General features: G+C 40.2%; 1 protein-coding gene across 2 annotated transcripts in view; it reads left to right on the top strand.

The window, feature by feature from the left end:
- Positions 1-22341, top strand: part of MACROD2 (mono-ADP ribosylhydrolase 2) — an 879171-nt gene that overhangs the window by 819012 nt on the left and 37818 nt on the right. For both annotated transcript variants that reach the window (XM_062571756.1, XM_062571754.1), the window contains exons 12-16: positions 6415-6477; positions 9665-9733; positions 19132-19209; positions 19862-19936; positions 20628-20732. In XM_062571756.1, the coding sequence (XP_062427740.1) occupies positions 6415-6477; positions 9665-9733; positions 19132-19209; positions 19862-19936; positions 20628-20732 (390 nt within the window). The remainder of the gene's footprint in view (positions 1-6414; positions 6478-9664; positions 9734-19131; positions 19210-19861; positions 19937-20627; positions 20733-22341) is intronic.

Raw genomic sequence — 22341 nt, 5'->3', positions numbered from 1 at the left:
TGAGCTAAGGTGCAAAATACTGAGTTACTAAAGTGACTAATGCAATGTTGTCAGGGAAGAATTATACAATGCCAAATCAGCGTACCTGTGGGGAATTCATCTGTCGAGGCATTCATTTCTCATTTCTAGCCATTATGTGAATAAAAGTAAACCATCGTGATTGTTCAGGTCCAGGGCAGAAGACAGGGTTAGTCCCTTAATTCTGAAATGTTAATGTGAAATAGTAGCGTGCGTGTTTTGGTTCATGTGGAATGGTTGGGGGTTTTCTTAAGCACATCATGCTGTTTTCAACAAGTGTGAGCTCCTGTATTGCTTCTCTGCCCAGTTCTTTGCTTTGTTACATTCCAGCACCGTGTGATTTCATGAACTGTATGCAAAGGATTGAACTAGCTCTTACGTTTTATTTTGACAGTGGTTTGGAAAAGAAGCTGTGCTGTAGGCCTTAGCAGTGTGCGGTTACCTCGTCTATCAGTCACACAAAAAAACATGAATTAAGAGTAAATTGATATAGTAAAGAGAAAATTTATGATTATACTATATCCATTCACATCTGAGCTCGCTCTCTTTCTCTCTCTCTTAGATAGGAGTGGCTATTGGGCTAGGAATCAGGACTCCTCATTTCTGCTCTGAGCTCTACCAAGGGTTACTCTTCAACATGCATCAAATCACTTGAGCAGCGTCTGTCCAATTTTATGTACTGTGATAACAGTGATAACCTGTGCAGCACTGTGTGTATTTTTTGCATAAAAATACAAATTATCCTATATATGTACAGTGCATGGTGTTCAGGATATGTAGAGTGTTTAGGATCTGAGGTCCATATTCTAAATGTTTTGGAGAGCTCAAGCGCTGCGTGCCAAACAGGAGATGGCTGTTTTCATTTGTTCTGAACAGTCACAGTTGCAGGTAGTCAGAAATAGCAATGATCAGCATCTTTTGCAATCAAATTTAGAAGTCTCATGCCAGGCACCTGTATTGCAAAATCTGAGTCAAACTATATGTCACATAGAAGAATTATATCCAGCGAAAAAACAGCCTAGCACAACCTTCTCAGCGATGTTATGGATGAAGTGAGTTGGGGCAAATGTGAGTGCCTCTGTCTTCGAAGCACCTGCTTGGATGGCATAGCTCTTGGCCCACTCTTTATACCCTGGCACTTCCCGAGCTAGGAGAGGTATTTCCAAATGAAGCTCTTCTGGTCCACAGAGGAGTGAGGCAAGGGGAACCCTCCTATAGACTTCAGTGGGCTTCAGATTAGACTCCTGTATTTCTCAGAACTTAAATAGGTGAGATACAATAGTGTCATTTTTAAACTCTTACATAATCCCCAAGAGCTATAGTTTTCTCATTCTTTTCCCACAGTCGCCAACAATTCTTGACAAAATGCTGCATGACAACAAAAACCTGTTATTTATTAGGTGACTACTTAGCTGTGCTGCGTGCATTGATAGCAGTGCGTTCAGATCTGCTGCAGTGAGGTAAATTGTTGAAACAGCAAGGAGGGAACAAGTCTCATAACCCCATTAAACAATTACGGCAGATAATTCTTTACTATCCCCTCTTAAAGTTTACCCCAAAGGGGTTATACACAACAAGTGATTAAAACTGACCTAAATCATAATTTAATTAAAAGAAATTGAAGTTCAAACTGCAAATGTTTGGTAACTTCAGGCCACCACCCTAATGATTAATTTTAATGCATTAGTAGTTCTACAATAATGGCCTTTGTTTGTATGTACTTTTGTTTTATGTCTGATACCATTTTGCCACTGGAATAATATGAAAATGCTTGCAGGCAATATGATCTTGAGTGTATGTACAGGGAGACATGTGCTTTTTTCTTTTGTATTAGGAGTTCCACTGAAGTCAGCATATCTACTCATGTGTGCAGAATGTAACAGCTGTAAGATCAAGGGCTATATTTTTAATTTTCTCATTAATTAGTTTCCCTGTTGTCCTAGAAGGACCTTCACATCGTTAATATGATTGCCATGGCACTATTTTTGTGCTCTTAAAAAGAAGGTTCAAAACTGTGGAATCTCTTATCTTGGTTGGCATTTGCCTTCTTCCGAAAAGCGTGGTCCAGCTGTGAACGATGTCCCCATGCCAGACCGAGGGAGATGCATGCAGCTGCTGGCTCCCAGGGAGGACCAGTGGGTGCCTATGTAGCAGGGGCCATGGCGGGACGTAACAGGGTGAAACCTCATGTTCAGGGAGGTGCTACCTACACAGATAACACACGAATGGCAACCAAGACATGACCCTCAAGCGATGGCCTTCTGTATCATTTACTTCTGCTCCAGGAAGAAGTAGGTTGTTTGAAAGACTCTTGCTCTGGCTGTTTGTTTCCACCCTATACATAACATACATAACACTTTCTCAGCAACAGAAACTATTTTCATAACAGTTATGTTGGAGGGTAAAAGCAGACCATTTTGTGTTGGTTAGGTAGAATTTCTTTCTTTGACTAAAAATGTTATCTACAAATCTTCTTCTTCCTGGGAAATGTCTTTTTGCATTAGTTTTTGACACATTGGCTTTACCCTCAGCTCTCCTAAGTACATCTCTGACTACTTATGAAGAGAGGTGCTTCTCAAGAGGCTTATGTGTATGAAAATCTGGCCCTTGTTCAGCTCTGCAACAGGAGGAGCCAAGTGCCTGGCAGACTGTTAATATTTGTGACTTGCCACACTTGTAGCAGGAGCAGTAAAAGATGCAAAACTCTACGTGCTCCTGGGCCCTTGCAGAGGAGACAGGAAGAATGCAAGAACCTGCTCTGGCGTTGCAGTCGAGAGATTGTCCCCTGGACTTTCCTTTGGTTTTTGTGTCATTCCTCACCCCTCTGACTGCTGGCTTATTATTTATTGTATCAGCTGCTTCGTTTGGGGGCTGCTACTGCAGCTGCCATAGGACTGTGCATGCTAAATACCTCTCCTTAACAGAGAGTGGGCAGACGCTGGCAGAGTATCTGGTTTTCTACGCTGGTTAGAAGTGCCGCTTGCTTTGCCAGCTTGCTGAGGGTGCTGATTGATCACTGGTGTACTGCTGAATATAAATGAGGGAATAAATCATTTTGGGGAGTTTCCTTACTGGTCCCAAAGCAAAAGAGTGAGAAAGGAGAGCAAGCTCCTACCGGGCAGTAGTCAGTTTGGCAAAGGAAAGCAAAATGGCCAAAAGTATGTATTTTAGTGACTGATGTGCTTATTTTGTTTGTATCATGCTACTGTAACTCTCAAACTCCTGGTTTTTCAGCTGATTGCCATACCGGAAAGAAGAAACAGGTGTTCCCATTTGTCTTTTGATATGGCTCAAAATCATTTACATTTGCTGGCCTAAAATGACACAACATGTCATACACCACATTTTCTGTCTCCTCTGGAGTGAGTGACAGATTGTTGTTCAATTACTAGTATAATGGCAAAATAGATACTGCGAGGACAGTTTTCACCTAGAGGAAATGCAATTGCAAACTACTGCAATAGTGTAAAGAGAAGGATGGGAGATACTGCAGACGCCATCTAGAGAAAAAGACATTTTTATAACTAATAATGTCATGAGGAAGAATCAAGGGAAATGTGCTGGGTCTGGCTTTTCTGACTGGAGAAGAGGAGAGCAGGGGTGAATAAAAATATGGAGAAGAGATGGCCTGCTACTCTTTAAAATGTATTTTCAGCTCTTTGCCTTGAACATGTGCTACTTAAAGCCCTTCCATTTGCTCTGCATCCAGCTCCAATGGAGACAATAATTACAAACAGGCTCTTCATCAGTAGAAGACACTTAGTGAGAGGCTCATTAGAATGGTTTTAGCAAATGGAAAAAAAAAGTGTTTGTCAGACGTGCAGAGATTAGTCACTGTAGCATCCTCTAGTTTACTTTCTTGTCAGTGTATTCGTACTCACCTTCCCCCTTTCTCCTGAGATGAAGAGACTCATTGTGCCAGACAAAGCTTAGTCCTTACTTCTGGAAGTCATTTACTTGAGCATCGCTTGTCCACTCTTAATTTTTTAGTGTTTCTTCATTCTACTAATTTTTTAATGTTCCCTAGTTCTACCAAAGCCACTCTGTAGGCACAAAGTGCCCTTTAAACCTGCTTTTTTAACATCGGTTTGGCCTGAGAAAGTGACTTTACAAGAGATGGAATTCCTTGGGAATAAATATGAATCCTCCAAATATCTGATTTTAGCCAAGTAACTTATGGTTTATTCATACTTGTTTTAATGAGTGTAGAAACAAGTGTCATCTAGCATGTAGTTTTGTGTGGTGAATGGAGTCAGATAACTGCTTAAATGATTTTCAGTGATGTATCGGTAGTTACTGTTTGCACCTGACCTGCTTTTTCGGAATATAAAGTCCATCTGTGTGAAGCGAAACATTTTGCCTTTGGCTGTGATGAAATTCTTTAGGGTTTGGCACTGCTTATGTAACAGTGAAGCACTATTCTCTCTGGATCTGACTTAATAGTAAAGACTTTTGAAGTATCCTTCCGCCGTTGTGTTAGGGTAGTGTCCATAACGGACAATTCCTTACCACAGCTCCTGAGCCAGACAACTTGCTCCCAGTGGGACACGTGCCGGTGCAACAGAGAATTTGTTCCTTATTTGTTAACAATTTGCTGCAAAGCTTGCAATGGCCAAACCCCAGGTTTTAGAAAGAAAGGTGGAGGGAGAAAGGAAAATGTACCTTCTGGTCTAGCTAACTTTCTGTTTTGTGTGCAGTCCTCATGCACCATCCTCCTGATGTTTGTGGACGGGCAGAATGATTAAAAGAAAATTTGAAAAAAAGCCCAGCTGATTTTATCAAATCATTTTGGTCATCCGTGTAATGTGATTTTTCTCTAGTTTAGACTCACTAACGTGCAAAGAAATCGCTATCAGTAGCTGTCCGTTAAGGCTGGTTAAGATCAGTTCAGAGAGTTACAAAGCAGCCAAGAGGCTCGAGTCCCTGCCGACGGCCGCCAGCCGGCCCGGCTGCAGGTGGGGTGTAACGCTGGGCTCCTCTGGCACCCGAGGCAGTAGCTCTGTGCAAGGTCAGCCGGCAAATGCTTCTCCGCTAGTCCCATCTGCTGGATGCCGAGATGTATTGCCTACCAGAACGAGCAGAGCAACATGCCTCCGTCTTTAAATATGAGCTAAATCCAGTGGGCTGCCAGAAGGTGCCCGTTGGCTTCCAAAAAGCACGAGCTTGCTTGCTTGCTTCCTCCTGCCTCCCCCTAATTGCATTTGTGCTCCCGCTCTTCTCCCCGACGGCCCTGATGCGCTGAGTAAGGTGGTGGCGCTTTCACTGCGTTACTCCACGGAAGTTGTAATCAGAAAAATCCAGGAGCCAGAAGAGATCACAGAAAAAAAAAAAAAAAAAAAAAAAAAAAAGGGCATGGTTATCAAGCCGTTCACAGGCTGGGGACTGAATTTCCCTCCTGCCAGTGCGTCTGCACCGCACTCGCTTCCTCAGCTGCCTCGGGAGGGCTGGTGCCCCGCAAGGAGCACGCCGACCACCTCGCCGTGCCGGCACGGGGGGAGCAGCGCTGCGGGCAGCGCTGCGTGCTGTGCCGCAACCGCTAGGATTTTTATGAAGCTAAAAGAGAGCTCTTGACTGTGGAAAAGACAGATTGCTTGATTCTTTTCTAATTGAGCCAAGCACAGGTTAAGAAGGTTTGATCCTACGTCTATAGACTTTCACCAGCGTATGCTTTTCTCAGTGGTAATTCGCTGTTTGGTAACTGCCTTCAGAAGGGGAGCTGGAGGGAAGAAAATGGATAATTAATGTGAATGCAGAAGTGGAGAAAATTGGGAATGAATGTGAATAAAAAAGGGGGAAAAAATGCCACACATTAAATCCTAGCAATCTCGCCTTGGTTTATTTTGCTTTCTCTTTTGTAGTCATTTGTGATGCATTTTAATACTTTAAGTGGCTTTGAGACTTTTGCTTTAAAATAAGTTTCAGGCAATTCTCCACTTCCTAGTCTCACCTTACATAGCTCTTAAGAGAGGCTCTGCAAGTCTAAAACACAGCCACCTGAAGGGTCTCATGGAAATGACGCTGGAGGAAAAGAATCCCAGAAAAAAGTCTTTATAAAATAAATACAGTAAGATCAACTAACAATTTTATCTGCTGTAGACAGTGTTTAAGGAAATATTTTTATTTGGTATACAGGCATTTCCAGTGTTAAGGACCAATTCTGTCTGTCTACTGAGGTAAACTCTTCAGTCTAACTCTCTCTTCTGCAGCTTGAAATGTGATTATTTTAAATGTGGCTGTTTGCAGTTCTTCAGTTTACCTTTTAGCTCTCTCCCTTTTATCACGGGCCCTTGCTATAAATTAACAGTTTATGCTGCATTTGTTACAATTAATAATGCTCCTGCTGTTACCAATGAAATAATATACCATAAGTCATTTTTTTGGTCGTTTCCCTGATAGGTGATAACAGCCCAGAGGAGAAGCAAACCACTGAAGAAACTGAGGTCCAGAGCCATGAAGCAGGTTTGTGCTGAGTTCCTTAAAGGGCTTTCTTGGGTTTAATCCACCTTGGTGAACAATAACCGTAGTCAATGCTATTGACTGAAAATGTTTGTACGTTTTCACCAGATTAACTCAGGGCTTGTGCAGTTCTCCCAGGAGAGACCCCAGTACCATTCATTATGAATGAATGTATTGCACGGCAGGAATGCAGACTTTGCTGTTTAAGTTACACGCTCCACAGTCTCTCTTTAAGGTGGAATATCCCTAAATAATCCTCTAACTAGAAAGAATTTTCCCTCTCTGTCTGCACTAGAGTAGCACTCTGTGTAGCACAGAAACCAAGGGAAAGGAAATTGGGGGAAGGAGGAGGCAGTCTTTCTTTATTAAAAACTGCACTTTTAAAGATTTTTTAAAGGTATTTTTGGATTTTAGTAAATAGTCTGCCTAAGTCTCAGGGGTTATGAAGATTTAAATCCATACAGAAGGATATTACATATACTGCGCATAAATGTCAGAGTTCACAAACAGTGGGTTTTGCAGATGGCATGCTTATAAATTATATGTTACAAGCTAGTAAGTTCAGTATTTTAAAATACAGTATCAGTCAATGTTCAAAATAGACTTTCCGTTATTTTTTCTTTTTCTAGTTGTGTTTTTCATCCTACTAAACTCTGCTTGATGCAAATGACAACCAGAATTAAGCAGTTATCAAAATAGCTGAAGTGACAGTCAAAACAGCTACAAATCCCCTTATTTCTTAGGGTTTCTTTTTGCAGTGTTACAAGTAGCACAGTGTTTTTGTGGGCTTTTTTCTCCTAGTAGTGCAAGGTGTTGCCTAAACATACTTAACTCAGAGTGTGTGAAACAGTTTTGTACATAACTATTTAACTATTTTTTAATTTATCCTGAAAATTGCTACTGGTGTCTGGAAGATAGAGCTGAAGAAGGTCAGTCAGGCCAGCCAGCCAGGTTGCCTGGCCTGGTTACTGTGTTGTGGCTCTTTCTGAACCTCACATTCATTTGAGAGCAGCCCTTTTTTGGTCCTGTGCAATGAGCACCACAAATGAGAAGGTGGCATGTTTCTCCAGGGTGTCCTGTAGGCCAGTCTCCTGCAACGAGATGTTAGCGGCTGCTGCCGTCCCCGAGTGGCTGAAGTCCTTCTGTAGGTCGCATCATCCTCACGACCTCTTTTTTCCATCCCCACGAGAGGCAGTGAGTTACACTGTCTGAATCCAGACTCTTCTTTGCACCTCTGGCTGGGCAAGGAGATATCTTTACCTTGGCAATGTCAGTATTTTAACAGTACCAAGCACTGCTTGGCTTCTTGCTCAGGAGAGCTCAAACTGCAGAGATTTCTGTTTAACCCAATTACATTACTGTCTACAAGTGCCAAATATAGCCCACCATACCTGTCAACTATATTCACCCAGTCTACTGATGGGATGCATATTTCCCTAGTATATCAGCTCATGAAACAGTTGGATTTAGTGAGCTACATCTCATTTTTCCCAGAAGTAAAGAAAATATACCTCTCTCTACTACTGGGAGTGTCTTAAATGCTTTGTGCTCTTTTCCAAAATTGTTATTATGACCTGTTATGTTACGAGCTGCCAGACTTGGTTTATCAGAGATATCATAGACATTCTTTTACCATCTAATATTGGTAGACGCATTTTGTAACTCTCATGGAGAGCATCAAAGAAAAGATCCAGACTTCTCAGGTCCCGGGTCCAGAAGACGTCATAGCTGAGGAACATGTTTAGGTACATGCCTGAAGATGATGTCATGCTTATGTGTAGTGCACGAGTTGCCTCCTCAGCCATAGGCACAGACAAAGGAGTAGTATAGAAAAAATGATTTGTTTTTACACTTATCTCTAGTGGCTCACATGGTGATAACAAGAGAGGGGCCTACAATTGCTTCGAGTCAGTAACATAAAGCTAATGAATTGCTGTTGCATTCCCATTTCCTCATTGTGGAAGCAAACATCATCAGGAACTTCTAGGGATGCTGCTTCTCTGCCCTTTGCCTGGCAGTAGGAAATGACCTGATTTTGCAAGCTACATGGTTGCATGCCTGAAACACTTCTAATCACAGTGAAAGATAATTGTCAGGAGTAGTCTCTTCAGATAGTAAAGTCCTTGTTTGAGAATGTTGTATTTTCTGAACCAAAAGGCATAGCCTTCATCTGAGTGTGACAAATCATAAAAGCATGGCTTTTAATGTTGTAAAAGAAAATGTATGAGAAAAAAATAGAAACAGTGTATTCTTACTCAGGTCAATATGTAGAAATTTATATATTCATATTATACAATAAATGAAAAAGCCAGCTATAGAGTACAAAGATTAGCCTGAAATTATTTAGCTATTACTGATTTTTCTTTTTTCTTTTAAATCGGGTTTCTATACTATCATTGATGAACTTCACAGTTAACACATGAGAATCAAAAAGGTGAGGTTCAGGTCTCATTTTTAACTAGTTAAAAAAAAGCTGTATGACTATATGACTATATTAGGAATAATTTTTGTTAGAAACATACAGGGGAAGTTTTTTGAAAGAAATGTAAAACTAAAAACAAAATTTCCTAAAGATTTTTGCTTATAAAAGTTGCCAAGCAAAAGCAATAGTAAAAATGAAAAGATTCAATTAAATTCAAGTATTAGTTTTGTCTGTGAAATACCTAGTTGCATCAGCATATTCTACCATCGAAAATCTATGTGCCACTGATTTTCGGGGAGTTACTAAATTTAGGGCCTGATTCGGGAAAGCTTCTGTTTGCAGGAAAGCATTTGCATTTAATTGTTTCATTTCCAATGGGATTCATGGACATGATTAAAGTTAAGAACCAGCTTAATTGTTTTTCACAAAATAGATGGATTTAATGAAAATTGGAATCTCAAAGCAAATAGCAACACCAGCCTACCCATGCAACTGATAGCTGTTACTCCCCCTCATACTAAGGAAATGGAAATACAGGCTCGATTTGGCAGTATGGCAATGCCCCAGCTTAGGGAAGATGATCAGAGCAGTAATGCCCAGGGAAGACAACGTGAATGGATGGAAGGGCAGAAAATCAAACCCCATACTAGTATCTTGCATCTTAGTCAGACAGACCACTGGATAAGGTGTAACCCTTTTTTCGGTCAACCAGTTCATCAGTTTGATATCTAATGAGTAATGTCGCTCTCATTTCCTGGATTCTTACAGATGAGATGAAGCCCACAGCTGTACCCAGCCTATCGTCAGAAGAAGAAATAGAGCTGAGTGAGGATAAAGGTACAGACTGCAAATTGCATTTCAAAATATCCAATCCCAAGAGGACATTTTGTAAAGCCTTATTTTCCTTTGTCTGGAAATTGCCAAAATCAAAGTTAAACAACACAAAAATAGATAAATGCTTGGATTTTCATTTACAAGAGTCTTTGTAATGAAATACTTGGCACCAGCTGTTCTGCTGGTAGGAGAGAGATGCCGTGAATTCTAAAGTCTCCTTGCTATGAAGGTAATACTGAAATATCATAGGTGACGTATCAGAAAAGAGCCTCAAGGTTGGGCTCACTAGGGCAACTCATACACGTAAAGTTAAGCATACCCATTTATCTTAGCAGTAGTAACTCCCTACTCAGTGCTCTCCTGATGAGAAAGAGAAAAACACGATCACTATAAACACATCAGGAGGAGACAGAAGGAGATGAAGTCATAACGGAGAGGGGGAAAGCAATGTTTATCTTGTGTGGACCGTGCTGGGCACTCAGATCATTTAGTTTGTGATAAATATTTAAAAGTGTCATGGGGCCAAATGACAGGGAGTTTAGGAAACAAGAAAGAGGGATGATCTAATTTAAATGTTTCAAGCTGAGCTTTTTCCTGTGGAGCTGTTGGTTTACAGATAGGAACCAGTGTGCTGCCATACCATTTTTGATACTCTTATGATATCACACCATTAATTGCTTGTGCTGGTCTACAGTTTTTGGCATTTTTGCAGGGGTATGTCAAGACAAAGCCTGGGTGATTTATAAAATGTTTGCTACTGGTAATTCAAAACAGGAGCTATGCTATCTATAATAAATACATTCCCTCAGTACAGCCTTCAAGAAAGACTAATAGGAAATTTTAATGCATTTTACTGAGATAACATAATTATTAACATCCATTAACTTATTTATTTTAAAAGACTTAATGTTTCATTCAGTGTCGCTGCTTGGCTCTCTTCTCATTTTTCTAGATCAGTGTGATGGGGTGCAAGAGCTTGCCCTCTGGTTCCAAAGGAACATGCTGGAGCACCCACATTCCTACCTGAATATGAGTTCAAAGCCATGTGCAGGTTGATTTAAGTGCTCTCTTAGCTAATTGATTGATATTGCAGGGAAAAAAGCGCACAAACTCTTGGCAGAGCACTGTCTTTTTAATCTGTGAGATCTTCACAGATTAGAGTCGTGCCAAAACTAGTAGAAGGCAGAAATAGTGATAGATCCAGCCCTAGTGTAATTGGTGATTACCTGCAAGACATCTGTCTTTATAACGATGTTTGGCCTATCTATGAATTCTGTATCTGTCCGGTTGCCTCTTAGATGCACTCTTTATGTTTTTTAACATGAGGGCAGTGGCAGATTTTTGGCTTTGGAATGTTTTGTTCTCTGCAGTCTTTCTGAAGATCCCAACATTTTGGTATTGTTTTGCATTCTTGTTCCAGAAGTCCTCTTACATTTTTCAGTGACAACACCAATCATCTCAGTGTAGGACCATCCCAGTTTTTTTGACCTATTGCATTAGGTGTCTCTTCTCAGGAAAGTAGCCATTTTTCTGTTACACTTCTTGCCATTCGTACAATGTTCCAAGAGGATAATGTCTTCCCCTCTTATCGTGGGAGGTTGCAGAAGAAGAGATATTGTCCTGAGAAGTCCTTTATTCCAACAAGTAGTTGGGTCTTCCGTTTCCTCAAAAATAAGGCTGAAAGCATCTAGTAAGGAAAAAGAAGTGAGATAGATTCTCCTCTGTATATTTTGTTTAGGAAGTAATGCTGGTACTAGAAGGAATGGTGTAGCCGTGTGATAGTTAGCATGCTTGGAGATTGTTTGTTTATGAGTTTTTTAAATGTAAACACAAATTTTGAAGGACCAGGTTTTCATCCTTGTTTATATTAGTATTTTTTTCAACTTTTCAGGTCTTAGATTTTGAGTTGTTTTAAAATGAACACTAGTGTTACAAAAAGCTTGCTACCTTTTTAGAGATGGCACTTTTACAAAATACTGGCATTTCTGAAAACACCTGCCATTCCTGAAATAAATTTCAGTCTTCGAATTGTTTTCCCACTGAGTTAACACAGCTAAAACCTGCCAGGATCTAGAACATACTCATTTCTATAGTTTATCTTCGGCTAAATGGAATAGATGTAAAGTATTTAAAGAAATTGTATTTTTTCAGTCTGTTCACCTAATTACTGTGAAAGAACATTCCTGGCAAATAGATCTAGGTTACATGCTTCCAAAACACATAGTTTAAACCACCTGGAATATGAGGTTTCCAAGCCTGCTATGCAGATATAGCAGTCTTTCAAATGACAGTTCTGATGGGTGCACTGGAACTGATATTTTGACTCCAGTTAGCTTCAACTAGTAATTTTTCTGCTTATTCTTTCATCTATTCTGGGGTCAGAAAATAGTAAACCCATTGAAATATTTATCTTTAGTTCTGAAGTATGGCGATACTCAAACAAGATACTGCTCTCACTTTGAAGCTTTGCATAGCTCTTAACAAATATTACCCATTGCAGACTGTCATAAACAGGGTTCTGCCAGACCTATAGCAGTATGGCTCAGCACGTCTTGGTAGGGTCTTTAATGGCCAATGGGAGTTTAATTTTCATGGCAAGCCTTATTCTGATTCAGGAAAAGCTTCCTAGTCAGGACAGCATTTAAACCTTGCTGAAAATTTATCCAAGTGTTATTTTCCGGCTGGTCCAAGGGGCTTGATGCACATACATCACTGCTGTCAGAAAGTTCAGCTATTTTTTATCTGGGTCATCTTTATGAAGGTTTTTTTGTTTTTTTTTTTGTTTTTTTTTTTTTGGCAATTTTAAAGAAGGGGAAGGATGAGAATGTAAAAGGATTGTTCATAAGAAGTGTGTTGGTGAACCACATGGGCATAATGCTTTGAGGGGCTCTGATTGAAATGAGAACCTAATGCAAGACAACATTTCCTGAAACTATAGCTCTTCCTGTATTCATTCTAGAAGAGACAGTAACACTGTCCAGAAAAAGAAAGTTCATATGGGCCTAATTTACATGTAGCCTTTGAACAGATGGAGTTTTTCGGGTGCTCTGTCTTTCCTCAGAAGGAACGTGTGACAGTCATATTACAAGAACATCAATATGTTTAATGTTATGGTTTGGAGGTATCCTCTTATTTGAGTCTATGCCAAGTTTCTATTTCCACTGTCTGGAAATACCACAAAGACATGTTGAAATTTTACCCTTGAAGACTTGCATGCATATCTATTAGCTGTTGCAGGGAGAGCTGGCATCCCTAGGCAGCGCCTTCGCTGAGCTTCATTACTGTGCATATGGAAGTAGGACCTTTACACACAGCATATTTCAAGGTAGAGCTGCTGCTCTTTATGAAGTGTAAGGACAGAACAAAGTGATTAAAGTCATTAATGTTTATGCAGCAGATAAAAGACATACCAGGCAGGCTGCAGCCTCATATGCCTGTCCACACAAGATTGTGCTGGGACTACCAACTCTTTTTAAATGGACCATCTAGTATGTACCGTTGTACAGTAATGGTGACAAATGAGGATAGCTTTCTAACCAACTGAGCCAAACTTGCCCCTTAATGAACTCCTACTTTTAAAAAGAGGTTGTGCATGTGCAAGAGCGTTGTGCATCTTCATCCCAGTTACCTGCCCTACCAATTACTCTTTAATCTGACTTAATGATGGTGCTTTCTGGCAGAAAAATTAAAAAAAAACAACGTGGATTTAGTACAGGTGAAGAGTGAATTCCACGTTAGGTAATCGTGGAAAAGTTTCTATTCACAATACACCGATTTTAATTCATTAGCACTTAATAAGAACTGAATTTTCATTTGAAGGTCAACTAAATTAAATCATATGCTAATTAATTTTAAAAATAAAGTACCGATTAATTATTTCCAGGTGTTCACCAAAGTCTGTGTTCCTATGGGAATGCCATTTAAAAGCAAATCACCATTTTTCTGCATTCATTGAAATGGAATCAGATTCAGTCTGCTGGAGGGTTTATGTTGTCAGAAACAGAATTAGGTATGTGTCTTGGCTAGAGTTTGGCCCTAAAAGCTCACTGTGTGCAGTGCAGAAGCCTGTAAGTATCCTGCCTGTAAAACATAATGGATCTTATATTCCTCTTTGGCCAGCTCTAGTTCTCACCATGGAAAAATCTTCATGTCCTGAGGACAGAAATGACCGAGAAAGGATAAACTGAAAGATATAGAATTTCAAATTCAGGGGAGCTGTATAAATCGGCATAAATTAGACATTGATAAGTGGGTGAAAAATTGACTGAAAGGCCAATAAATTCAAAAAGAGGTGTTTAAAATCAGCTCTTAAGTATATATTAAGACATCTAAATGAATGACCTGATTTTCAGAAGTGCTGAACACTCTGCAGCTACCAATGAAATGTTTTTACTTCACCCTTGGGCTATGATTAGACCTGGAAAATTTCAGCCTGAAAATTTTCAATTATAGGTAACTGAAAAAGAACCTGTATAATGGAAAAGTTTCAGCACCCCCAGCTATGTGGCTGCAATGATAACCTTCCTCTCACTTGGGCAGAGTGATTTCTATGAAAGCAAACAGACTAACACAACCTTAAGAACACGGTTTGGGTTTTTTTAAAACCAGATAAATAACCGTCCCCAGCCAACCAAATGCCTTTTTTTCCTAGCATCCTTCATAACAGGCAATTTTAGCTTTCGATAATGCTGGTTATTCACTTTGCCTTTAAATCTGAGCTGTCTGTGCATCCAGGCTGGGTCTGGCCCCAGGCTAGAGCCAGGTGTGAGCCCGGGTCCGGACCCAGCCTGGAGGCGAGGCTGGAGAAGACGCGGCAGGACGAGCGAGCAGGAGCATTACTGGCGGACCCCGTCTGCAGAGATGAGCCACTTTTTCTGTTATCCGAACACTTGTACAAAGCTGTCTACGGGTTGTCGCGCCTAACAAGGTCTGTTTTACTAAGCCATGTAAACTTGGGCTCAAATAAATCTAATCTGTCATAAAAATAGATTAAAATGAAATCTTGGTGGATGTAAAAATAACATTTTAAAGTCAAAGCTTGAGAATATCTCCCTAACTTCTCATAAATCACCATTTTATAGTATTTCATTTTAACACATTTTCTTCAGTTTATGAGGCAAAAGAATACCCTAATCATGTGGCAGCCTCTGTGCACACCATTACCTGTAATTTTAGACGCCTGCTTGATTTCTTTTACTCTGGAAGTATTCCAGTCATTTTTCACAGTATCATGCTCAAAAATAAAATGCACTGAACCCATTTCTTTCATAATGGCCAGTTTTTCCCCTGTTTAATCTTCTTAGAGCTCCCTAAAACGTGGTGATTTATCTGTGCTATGTGCGAGACCCAGGTGTGTTGCACATTAGAAACGACTCAGTAAATAAGCCACACAGAAACTAGCTGGGGAAGTGAATCTTAAAAGATCATTAAAGCCGCTTAACATTCAGATCTTACCAGTTCTGCTCTTCCTAAGTATTTGCAAAAATTTTTTTGAGCAAAGCTGATTTATGCAGTCAAAAAAGTATGAATGACATGGTAAAGGATGAGTTTTTTTGCAGCATTTAGAGAAAATAGTGTCTGATTATTGTCAGGAAGGGAGGGCTGATCGCTTACTGCAGCCTACATAGCTTTCCTGGAGCTGACTTTAACAAATAGTTGGTAAATGGAAAAGTGAGTAACATATTTGAGAAGTACTCCGTCCTGCTTACTTAGTCGGCGTGTTTTCTCCCAGGTTTTTAGAGGCGGGGGTTAATTCCCAGGTGCGCTCCGCCAGGCAGCCCCACGAAACAGCAGTACGGCCACAGCGGAGGGGTGCTGAGCCCTGCAGCGGTGCCCGCGGGACCTGGAGCCGGGGCAGAGCTATTGCTCCTTACACGGATATTACCGCTGCAGCCGCCACGGAGAAGCAGCGGACTGAGGGGCCAGAGGCGAGCGAGCACCCTGATGCCTCGTGTGTGGTAGATAAGGGACTTGGCTTTGGTTCATTTATTTCATTAAACGTCACGTTGGGTTTGTCTGTGCGTGATCAGTGAGGGCGTTACGGACTGTGTTACAGCGTAGTATTGGAAACACTGGGGTTTTTTTCAGTCCTGCCTGGAGGAATACTAATCCTTACCGTCCCAGTTTGGGGTTATCCTAGGTAAACGATGCCCAGCCTGTGTTATCAGAAGTAAGATACTGTGTTGTGAAATAATACCCTGACTTGGATTCTCCAGTGCAACTTGACAGATAAGTAGCTGTGTTAGAAGAAGATTAACGCTGTTTGATGCCATTTAAAAAATTGAGGTCAGTTCACTGGTCCATTAGCAGTGGGCAAAGACTTTAGGGATGTCAGGAGCTCTTTTAGGCCCTGGAATCATTTAAGGTTATGCTGGTTTGTGCCTAGCTATATACGGCTATAAAGGGCTACGTGAAGGCAATGGAGCAGCTGCTCCTGAGGACTGCCACTACCCTGCTCTGCAAATCTGCAGACAGAAGGTACTATATAACCTGCAGGTGTGGGATGCCAATGAAGTGGAGGTAGCACTCTTGCCTTGTGTGCAATTTGAGAACAGCTTTTACTGGCCTGTGTATTTAGTCTTACATTTTTACTCTTGCCTGACTCAGATTTTCTTCATAAATCTGGGTTTATTCCTTTCCTTTATTTTACTCCTGTTAATCCTAAAAGTAAATGTATCTTTGGACCTTTTGGCTTGAATATTTGATTTAGTATTTGCATTTGAAAAGAAGAAATCTTTGATATGGTCTTGACCTTAAAGATTTTGGAGCTCCGAATCTGCATACTAATGCCATGACTGATCTCTACTGCTGAAATTGGAGTAGCAGACTGTTACAGTTAGGCAATAACTCCTGTCCATGTTCTTCTCTTTTCAGAAACACACTTGAAAAAAAAAAACAACAAGAACAACAACAGAAAAAAATTATGCAGAATTATACTGTATATTGTCTGGAATAGTTTTGCATCCCATGTAACTAAATTGCTTTCTTAAGCCGTGAAACAATTAGAAAGCTATATTCATGACCAAAGTGGAAGTTTAATACAAAACTGCAATCCCGTAAGAATACACTGTGCACAGCTATTTATGGTAATGTCTGAAGCTCTGCCAAATAACACAGGTGGTCTCTAGCTGTGGTGCCTAATGCTGATGCCCAGCGCGGCTTGTTGGGGGGGTCATGCTTACAGCTATGTCCGAAGGGTGGAAGTAATGCTAGAGAGAATTCCCCAAAGTGCAGGGTAACTGCAGTTTGCCATAAACTGTTTGATACGTTGTGCAAACCAGCAGCACGATGGAGCACTTACTTGCATCAGCCACGCACAAGGCTCTTAAAGTCCATTTTTTATTATTGACCAAAGCGTGTAATTGTTGTTCTGATACTATAGATTGATTTTTTTTGCATGGAATTGGAGTCATTCCTCATTCTGGGAGAAAAGATGGCATCCAAGAGCTGAGATTAAAGTCATAGGTCTGAAAATAGAAAGTGCTGTGCAAGTGCCCTAAGGACCTGGATGGAGAAGCTAGCATCTCCCACCCAAATCAGGAAGGAATACCCTGTGTTACTGCTTTTGGCTGTGTGAAGGCTCACATCCAGGCCCTGGTAGTATAGTACTTACAGAAGAGGACCCCCAAGGTCAGCACTGTCTGTATATACATGTACAACTAAGCCATACACAGGAGGGTTATAGTAATTCAGAACATGGGGCCACACGTGGTACAAGTCTTGGCTTGTTTGACATCCTGTGAAAGCTTTGTCATAGCCAGAATTTCATGCAATGGGTTTCAGGCTTCTGGGGACACTGACAAATTCCCAACAGATTCTTACTGCCATTCCCATTTATACCGAGAAGTCCATTAAGTCACATTTTGATTAAACTTGCAATTTGGTGAAATTCTAATTTATTTCAGCCTGATAGGGTAGCCTCTTGTGACTCATAGCACAACATGGCATGCTAGTATGAAAGGGCAGCACAGCGGTCCAGCTGATAGCAGAGTAGCGTTTTAAGCCCACAGGAGGGTGAAAAGAGTGCCACAAGGGCAAATTTCAGCAAATTGTACATCAGTGAGATATTCTGCTTTCAAGCTTGGATTTATAAACTTATTGTCATGCAATGAAAAGAGTAAGAAGCTGTGTAGGTAATTAAATGTTTTCCTTGGGGGATTATTTGCAGTTAATTAAACCCACACACTTTCCGTGTGCATACCTGTTCTACAGATTATTGAATTTGGATCAGATGTTAACAACACAGCTTTCCCATTTACTCATCAGAGATTGTTCTCAGGTTTCAGGAACAGAGTTTTACCAGGACATCCTATGGCATACTGTAAGGTTTGTCCTGCAATATTATAGAGAGGGACTTTCTAGAAGTAGAGTCTTACTCACATTGCCACAGCATAATTTATTATCACACACCATAGATCTTTTGTCGGCGTTACTAGAGTTTTTCTGCTAGCAGCATTTTAGAAAGTGTTTTACTCTGAATTATAGTGAATATCTGTTACCGTTAGTATTACCTCTGGTTCTCTTACCCTTGAGGTTTGCAGAAATGTCCAGTTACCTAGATCAGTGGCCTTTTTTAACAAGGGTCAACCAGAGCTCTTTATCCTGTAAAAACTTTGTGTTGTGCCGGTGAGCAGAACTAAAAAAAGTGTTGCTCTTTTGCTATGATTTCCTGACCATAATGGAATAATACATTTCACCACACAAAAAGTAAGGAGTGGCTTTTCTTAGAAAACACTGTTTGACCTAGCAAAATAATGACCTGTGCTTGTGAAGACTGCAGACAAGGTTTAACCAATTTAAACCTCACTGTGCCCCTGGCTCAGGGTTTGGCTTCGGGCAGTTCATTTTGCTAGTCTCCCCCAAAGCAACGGAAGTCTTTGCCACAGGAACGACCTGGGCAGTTCTGTCTTCAGGTGAAATGAGGCTACAGCTTGCAGTGAGATTTATAGGACTTAATGTGTGTCAAGCATGTGGAAATCCAACTATGCAAAGTACTAGTGTTGTTCTAAAAATAAGTCACTTAACACATCAAGTGGCTAGTTCACGTTGTTTCCCATAAGTTTGTGCTGCGCCGTTCATTAGAAATAAAATTCTTGGTAATACTCCCAATTTTTCTTAGGTATTCTTTCTTCCCAAATGTTTGTTTGAGGTTTGTACTGCGGGCCAAAACCTGTTCAATAATTGTGCAGATTGTGAAAATTATTTGAATAATTTAAACCCATGAGTATACTTTTATAGTATATAAATCTGAGGTCAAACAGACAGAAAGTCTTCCAGAGCATGAGAACGCCAAATATCAATCTAGCACCTCGGGGCTACCCGTGTCTGAGGTAACTACCAGCTTTTTCGGGCATGAAAAACACTGCAGGATTTTCTCATTTGCTTGGTTGTTGTTTCCTCAGACTCCCTGGAAGACCCCAAAGGCATGCCAGAGAGCGACCCAGTGCATCCTGTGGTGTGCGAACAAGATCAAGCCGAAGGTAAAGTTTTCTGCTGAAATTCTATAAGGCACAAATAACGAACCAGTTGGGAACGTTAGTTCTTCCAGTTACAGCATTCGGTGGTTTCCCCCCTGACCTCTGCTGCCTTAGAAATATGCCTTCAGCTAGTAGAGGCTGGGCATCGAACGGTCTTGGTACAGTAATCCCTGGTGTAATAATAATCTCCAAATATGTGGTTTTTACCATATTGATCCTGTGTCAGTGCATAGCATTATTACTTTTTTTTTCCTTCCCCCTCTTCTTTTTCTTTCTTTTTTTTGCTTCTAAAAGCCTGTGAGGTAATTCTGTTCTTCTGATAAGCTGTCAAGTGCAGGCAGTATTCAGCAGCTCCCATGAAAAACAATGTGTCAAGGCTGATTTCCCCCCCCCCCCCCCCCCCCCAAAAAAAAAAAAAAACATAATTCCGGATCAGTTTTGACCAGCCATTCAACATGCTTAATATTTAGTGCTTATTAAGTGGTACGTTCATGTATAAAATGATTTCAACGTTGCTCATTTAATTAAATAAAAGCAATATTGGGTTGAAAAGCAACATGATATATGTTGGATTTGTGTCCTGTTTTGATAAATTTGCCTTTGCATGCGTGCACAGGCATTATACTGATGTAATTTCCAATTGTCATGCTAACAGGACAAGAGGATGCTTCTGCAGATGAAGAGGTGAAAACAGGGGCAGATTCCCAAAGCTCCTGCATGGAAATAGAAGGTACTGACCATGCCTTGAAGTCAATGAGCAAGATTACCAGGAGGTGAAATACCTGTTACTATTCAGCCACCAGCAGTAGTGTTGAAGTTCCCCTTGTTTCTCCAAACCTAGTAAGCCAAATCTGTGGAGCTGAATCTTCTTATGATAGCTCTGAATTTGAGTCTGAGCAGGGGAGTAGCTGTGGATTCTCGGCTCAGGTGGTGAAAGCTGATTTTTAACGCCCCCTTAAAAAAAAAAAAAAAAAAAGAAAGAAAAGAAAAGAAAAAGATTTTTAATCATTTGCCCCATTAAAAAAAAATGAACACCATATTTCTTATTCCTGAGGATAAGCACTTGAGTCTTGAACATGAGGTGCACTGAATGCTCTAGCCCCAGTCCAGGCAAACACTTTGGTAAATGTATCTTTGGGCTTGTGATTAGTCCCAGGGAAGTCCCAAGCTTGGAGCTAGGCATGTATTTTTTGTGCTAAGGCTAGAAAGCTCAGCATCTTGGAAGGTCAAGGCCTTGCTCTCAACTACAGCCGCTTGCATTTTCCAGAGGTAGCTGTGGTGTCGGTGCTTCTGCGGGTAGGGTCTTTTTTCTCTACCGACGTTTTTAATGTTAATCTCTGTAGCGTATGTTAAAAATTCTACACAGTGTCAGTCCTGAAGAACTTTACTGTTGAGCTTCTGTTTTCATCAAATCTATTCAGAGCCGTTGTTGAACCGAAAAGACACAACAGAAGCCGAGGAACCTTTGATTCCCGGTGCAGGTGAAGATGAAGAAGAAAAAGAAGGAGGAGGAGGAGGAGGAGGAGGTAAGAAAGAGAATCCTGTTGAGCTTCTACATTTTATTAGCAATTATAGATATTTTCTCCATTTCAAGGAAACATGGAAATAGCACACAAAGGTCATCTTTTTTTTTTAAAAAAGTATACTCTCTTCCCTATCATTGAGTGTTGTTGTGATATAATGGTCTTGGATTCATATAGGAAAATATGTGCAAGAAAGTGCTCAATTAGATTCTAAAGTGACTTTAAAATAAACACACTTCTCATTGTTGGTTTTCTATATTAATGTGCATAAGGCTGATTAAGCAAACAATTTATGTCTAAGTACCCTGTTATCATGTTCACTAAAAACATTGAGAGTGTTTACAATAAATGGGTATGAAAATGATTTGTGAGGTCATTGGTAGAGATTTAACTACTAATTACCTTAAACTAGTAATTCTAATAAAGAAACCAATATTTGGAGCAGGAACACACAGAGTTTTACTGAAGCAATAGATTTTTCTGAGTAAAGCATTTTAATCCTTAGTAATGCTTTTGCAGAGAAACTCAGAAGTTCAATTTTTAGTATTAGACACTTTTAAGGGAGCCCTACATCCAGGTGATCATTTGTAGTAGTCATATGATTGTGTAAAAAGCAGTGTATTATGTAAATAAATCTCTAAAGTAATTGCAAGTTAATAATTATATAGTCTTCTGTAGAGTACAGAGATGAATTTTACAGTTCCAAACTAAAACCTGGACATGATCTTCACAGAAAATTCAGGTCAATACTAACTGTGTTGTCCTAATTATGAACTCCTTTTCCCAGCCCCATTGACACCAACTTAATTGCAAACCTGCATTGGTAATATTGACACTTATCTTCATTGCAAATCCAGGTTAATAGTACCTCTTTGTTCATATACAGCTAAACAACATTTCCTCTCCTTTTTTTTCTCTCTATTGCCTGCCCAAATTGAGACTAATCGCATCTCTTTATTATCAGTCATGTTTTTGGTATCATTTTTGTGTTTTATTACTTACGGTGAAAATAGACTGCTATAATCCTTACTTCAAATCCAGGTAAATGGTAGTGCTCTCCTTCAATTGCAAATCCAGGTTACATAATACAAACTCACACTGATTGCAAATACCAAAGTCATTATGTTAATTTCCTCCTAATAGAAATTATTTACGTTTTATTTTATACCTCATCAAAAGCAAGTTGGACAAAATGTACTTTTATTATTTGTACATTTTATTTGCTTTAACACTTCAGTGTCCCCTACAGCTAGTGACTGTCATTTAGTTCTCAGTGGAGAGAATATATTTTGCCATCTGTTCTACCTAGTATTAAAATATGCAGCATTAAAGAAAAGAAGGTAATGTCAGAAAAGGGTTGTTCTTGGCACTTTTCCTTTTCCTGCACCTTATTTAAAACAGTTCTAGTACTAAGTAAATGATTCTTTCCAAACGTTTTGGAGCACATTCTTACCTTGAGGCTGAGGTACTGCTCCTGCGTGAGATTAGTCTGATCCAAATTTCATTAAATTCGTAGGACTCTCATTTACTTAAGCTTTCAGTCTGCTTGATAGCAAGAGGAGATGCTGAGCTGAGTCTATGCACAGGCAGCAGCACTTAGGTAACTGCACTG

This window comes from Rhea pennata, chromosome 3 (genome assembly GCF_028389875.1).
Source record: "Rhea pennata isolate bPtePen1 chromosome 3, bPtePen1.pri, whole genome shotgun sequence".
Taxonomy (NCBI): Eukaryota; Metazoa; Chordata; class Aves; order Rheiformes; family Rheidae; genus Rhea; species Rhea pennata.
Note: the sequence above shows the minus strand (reverse complement) of the source record. Positions and strands in the feature narration are given on the sequence as shown.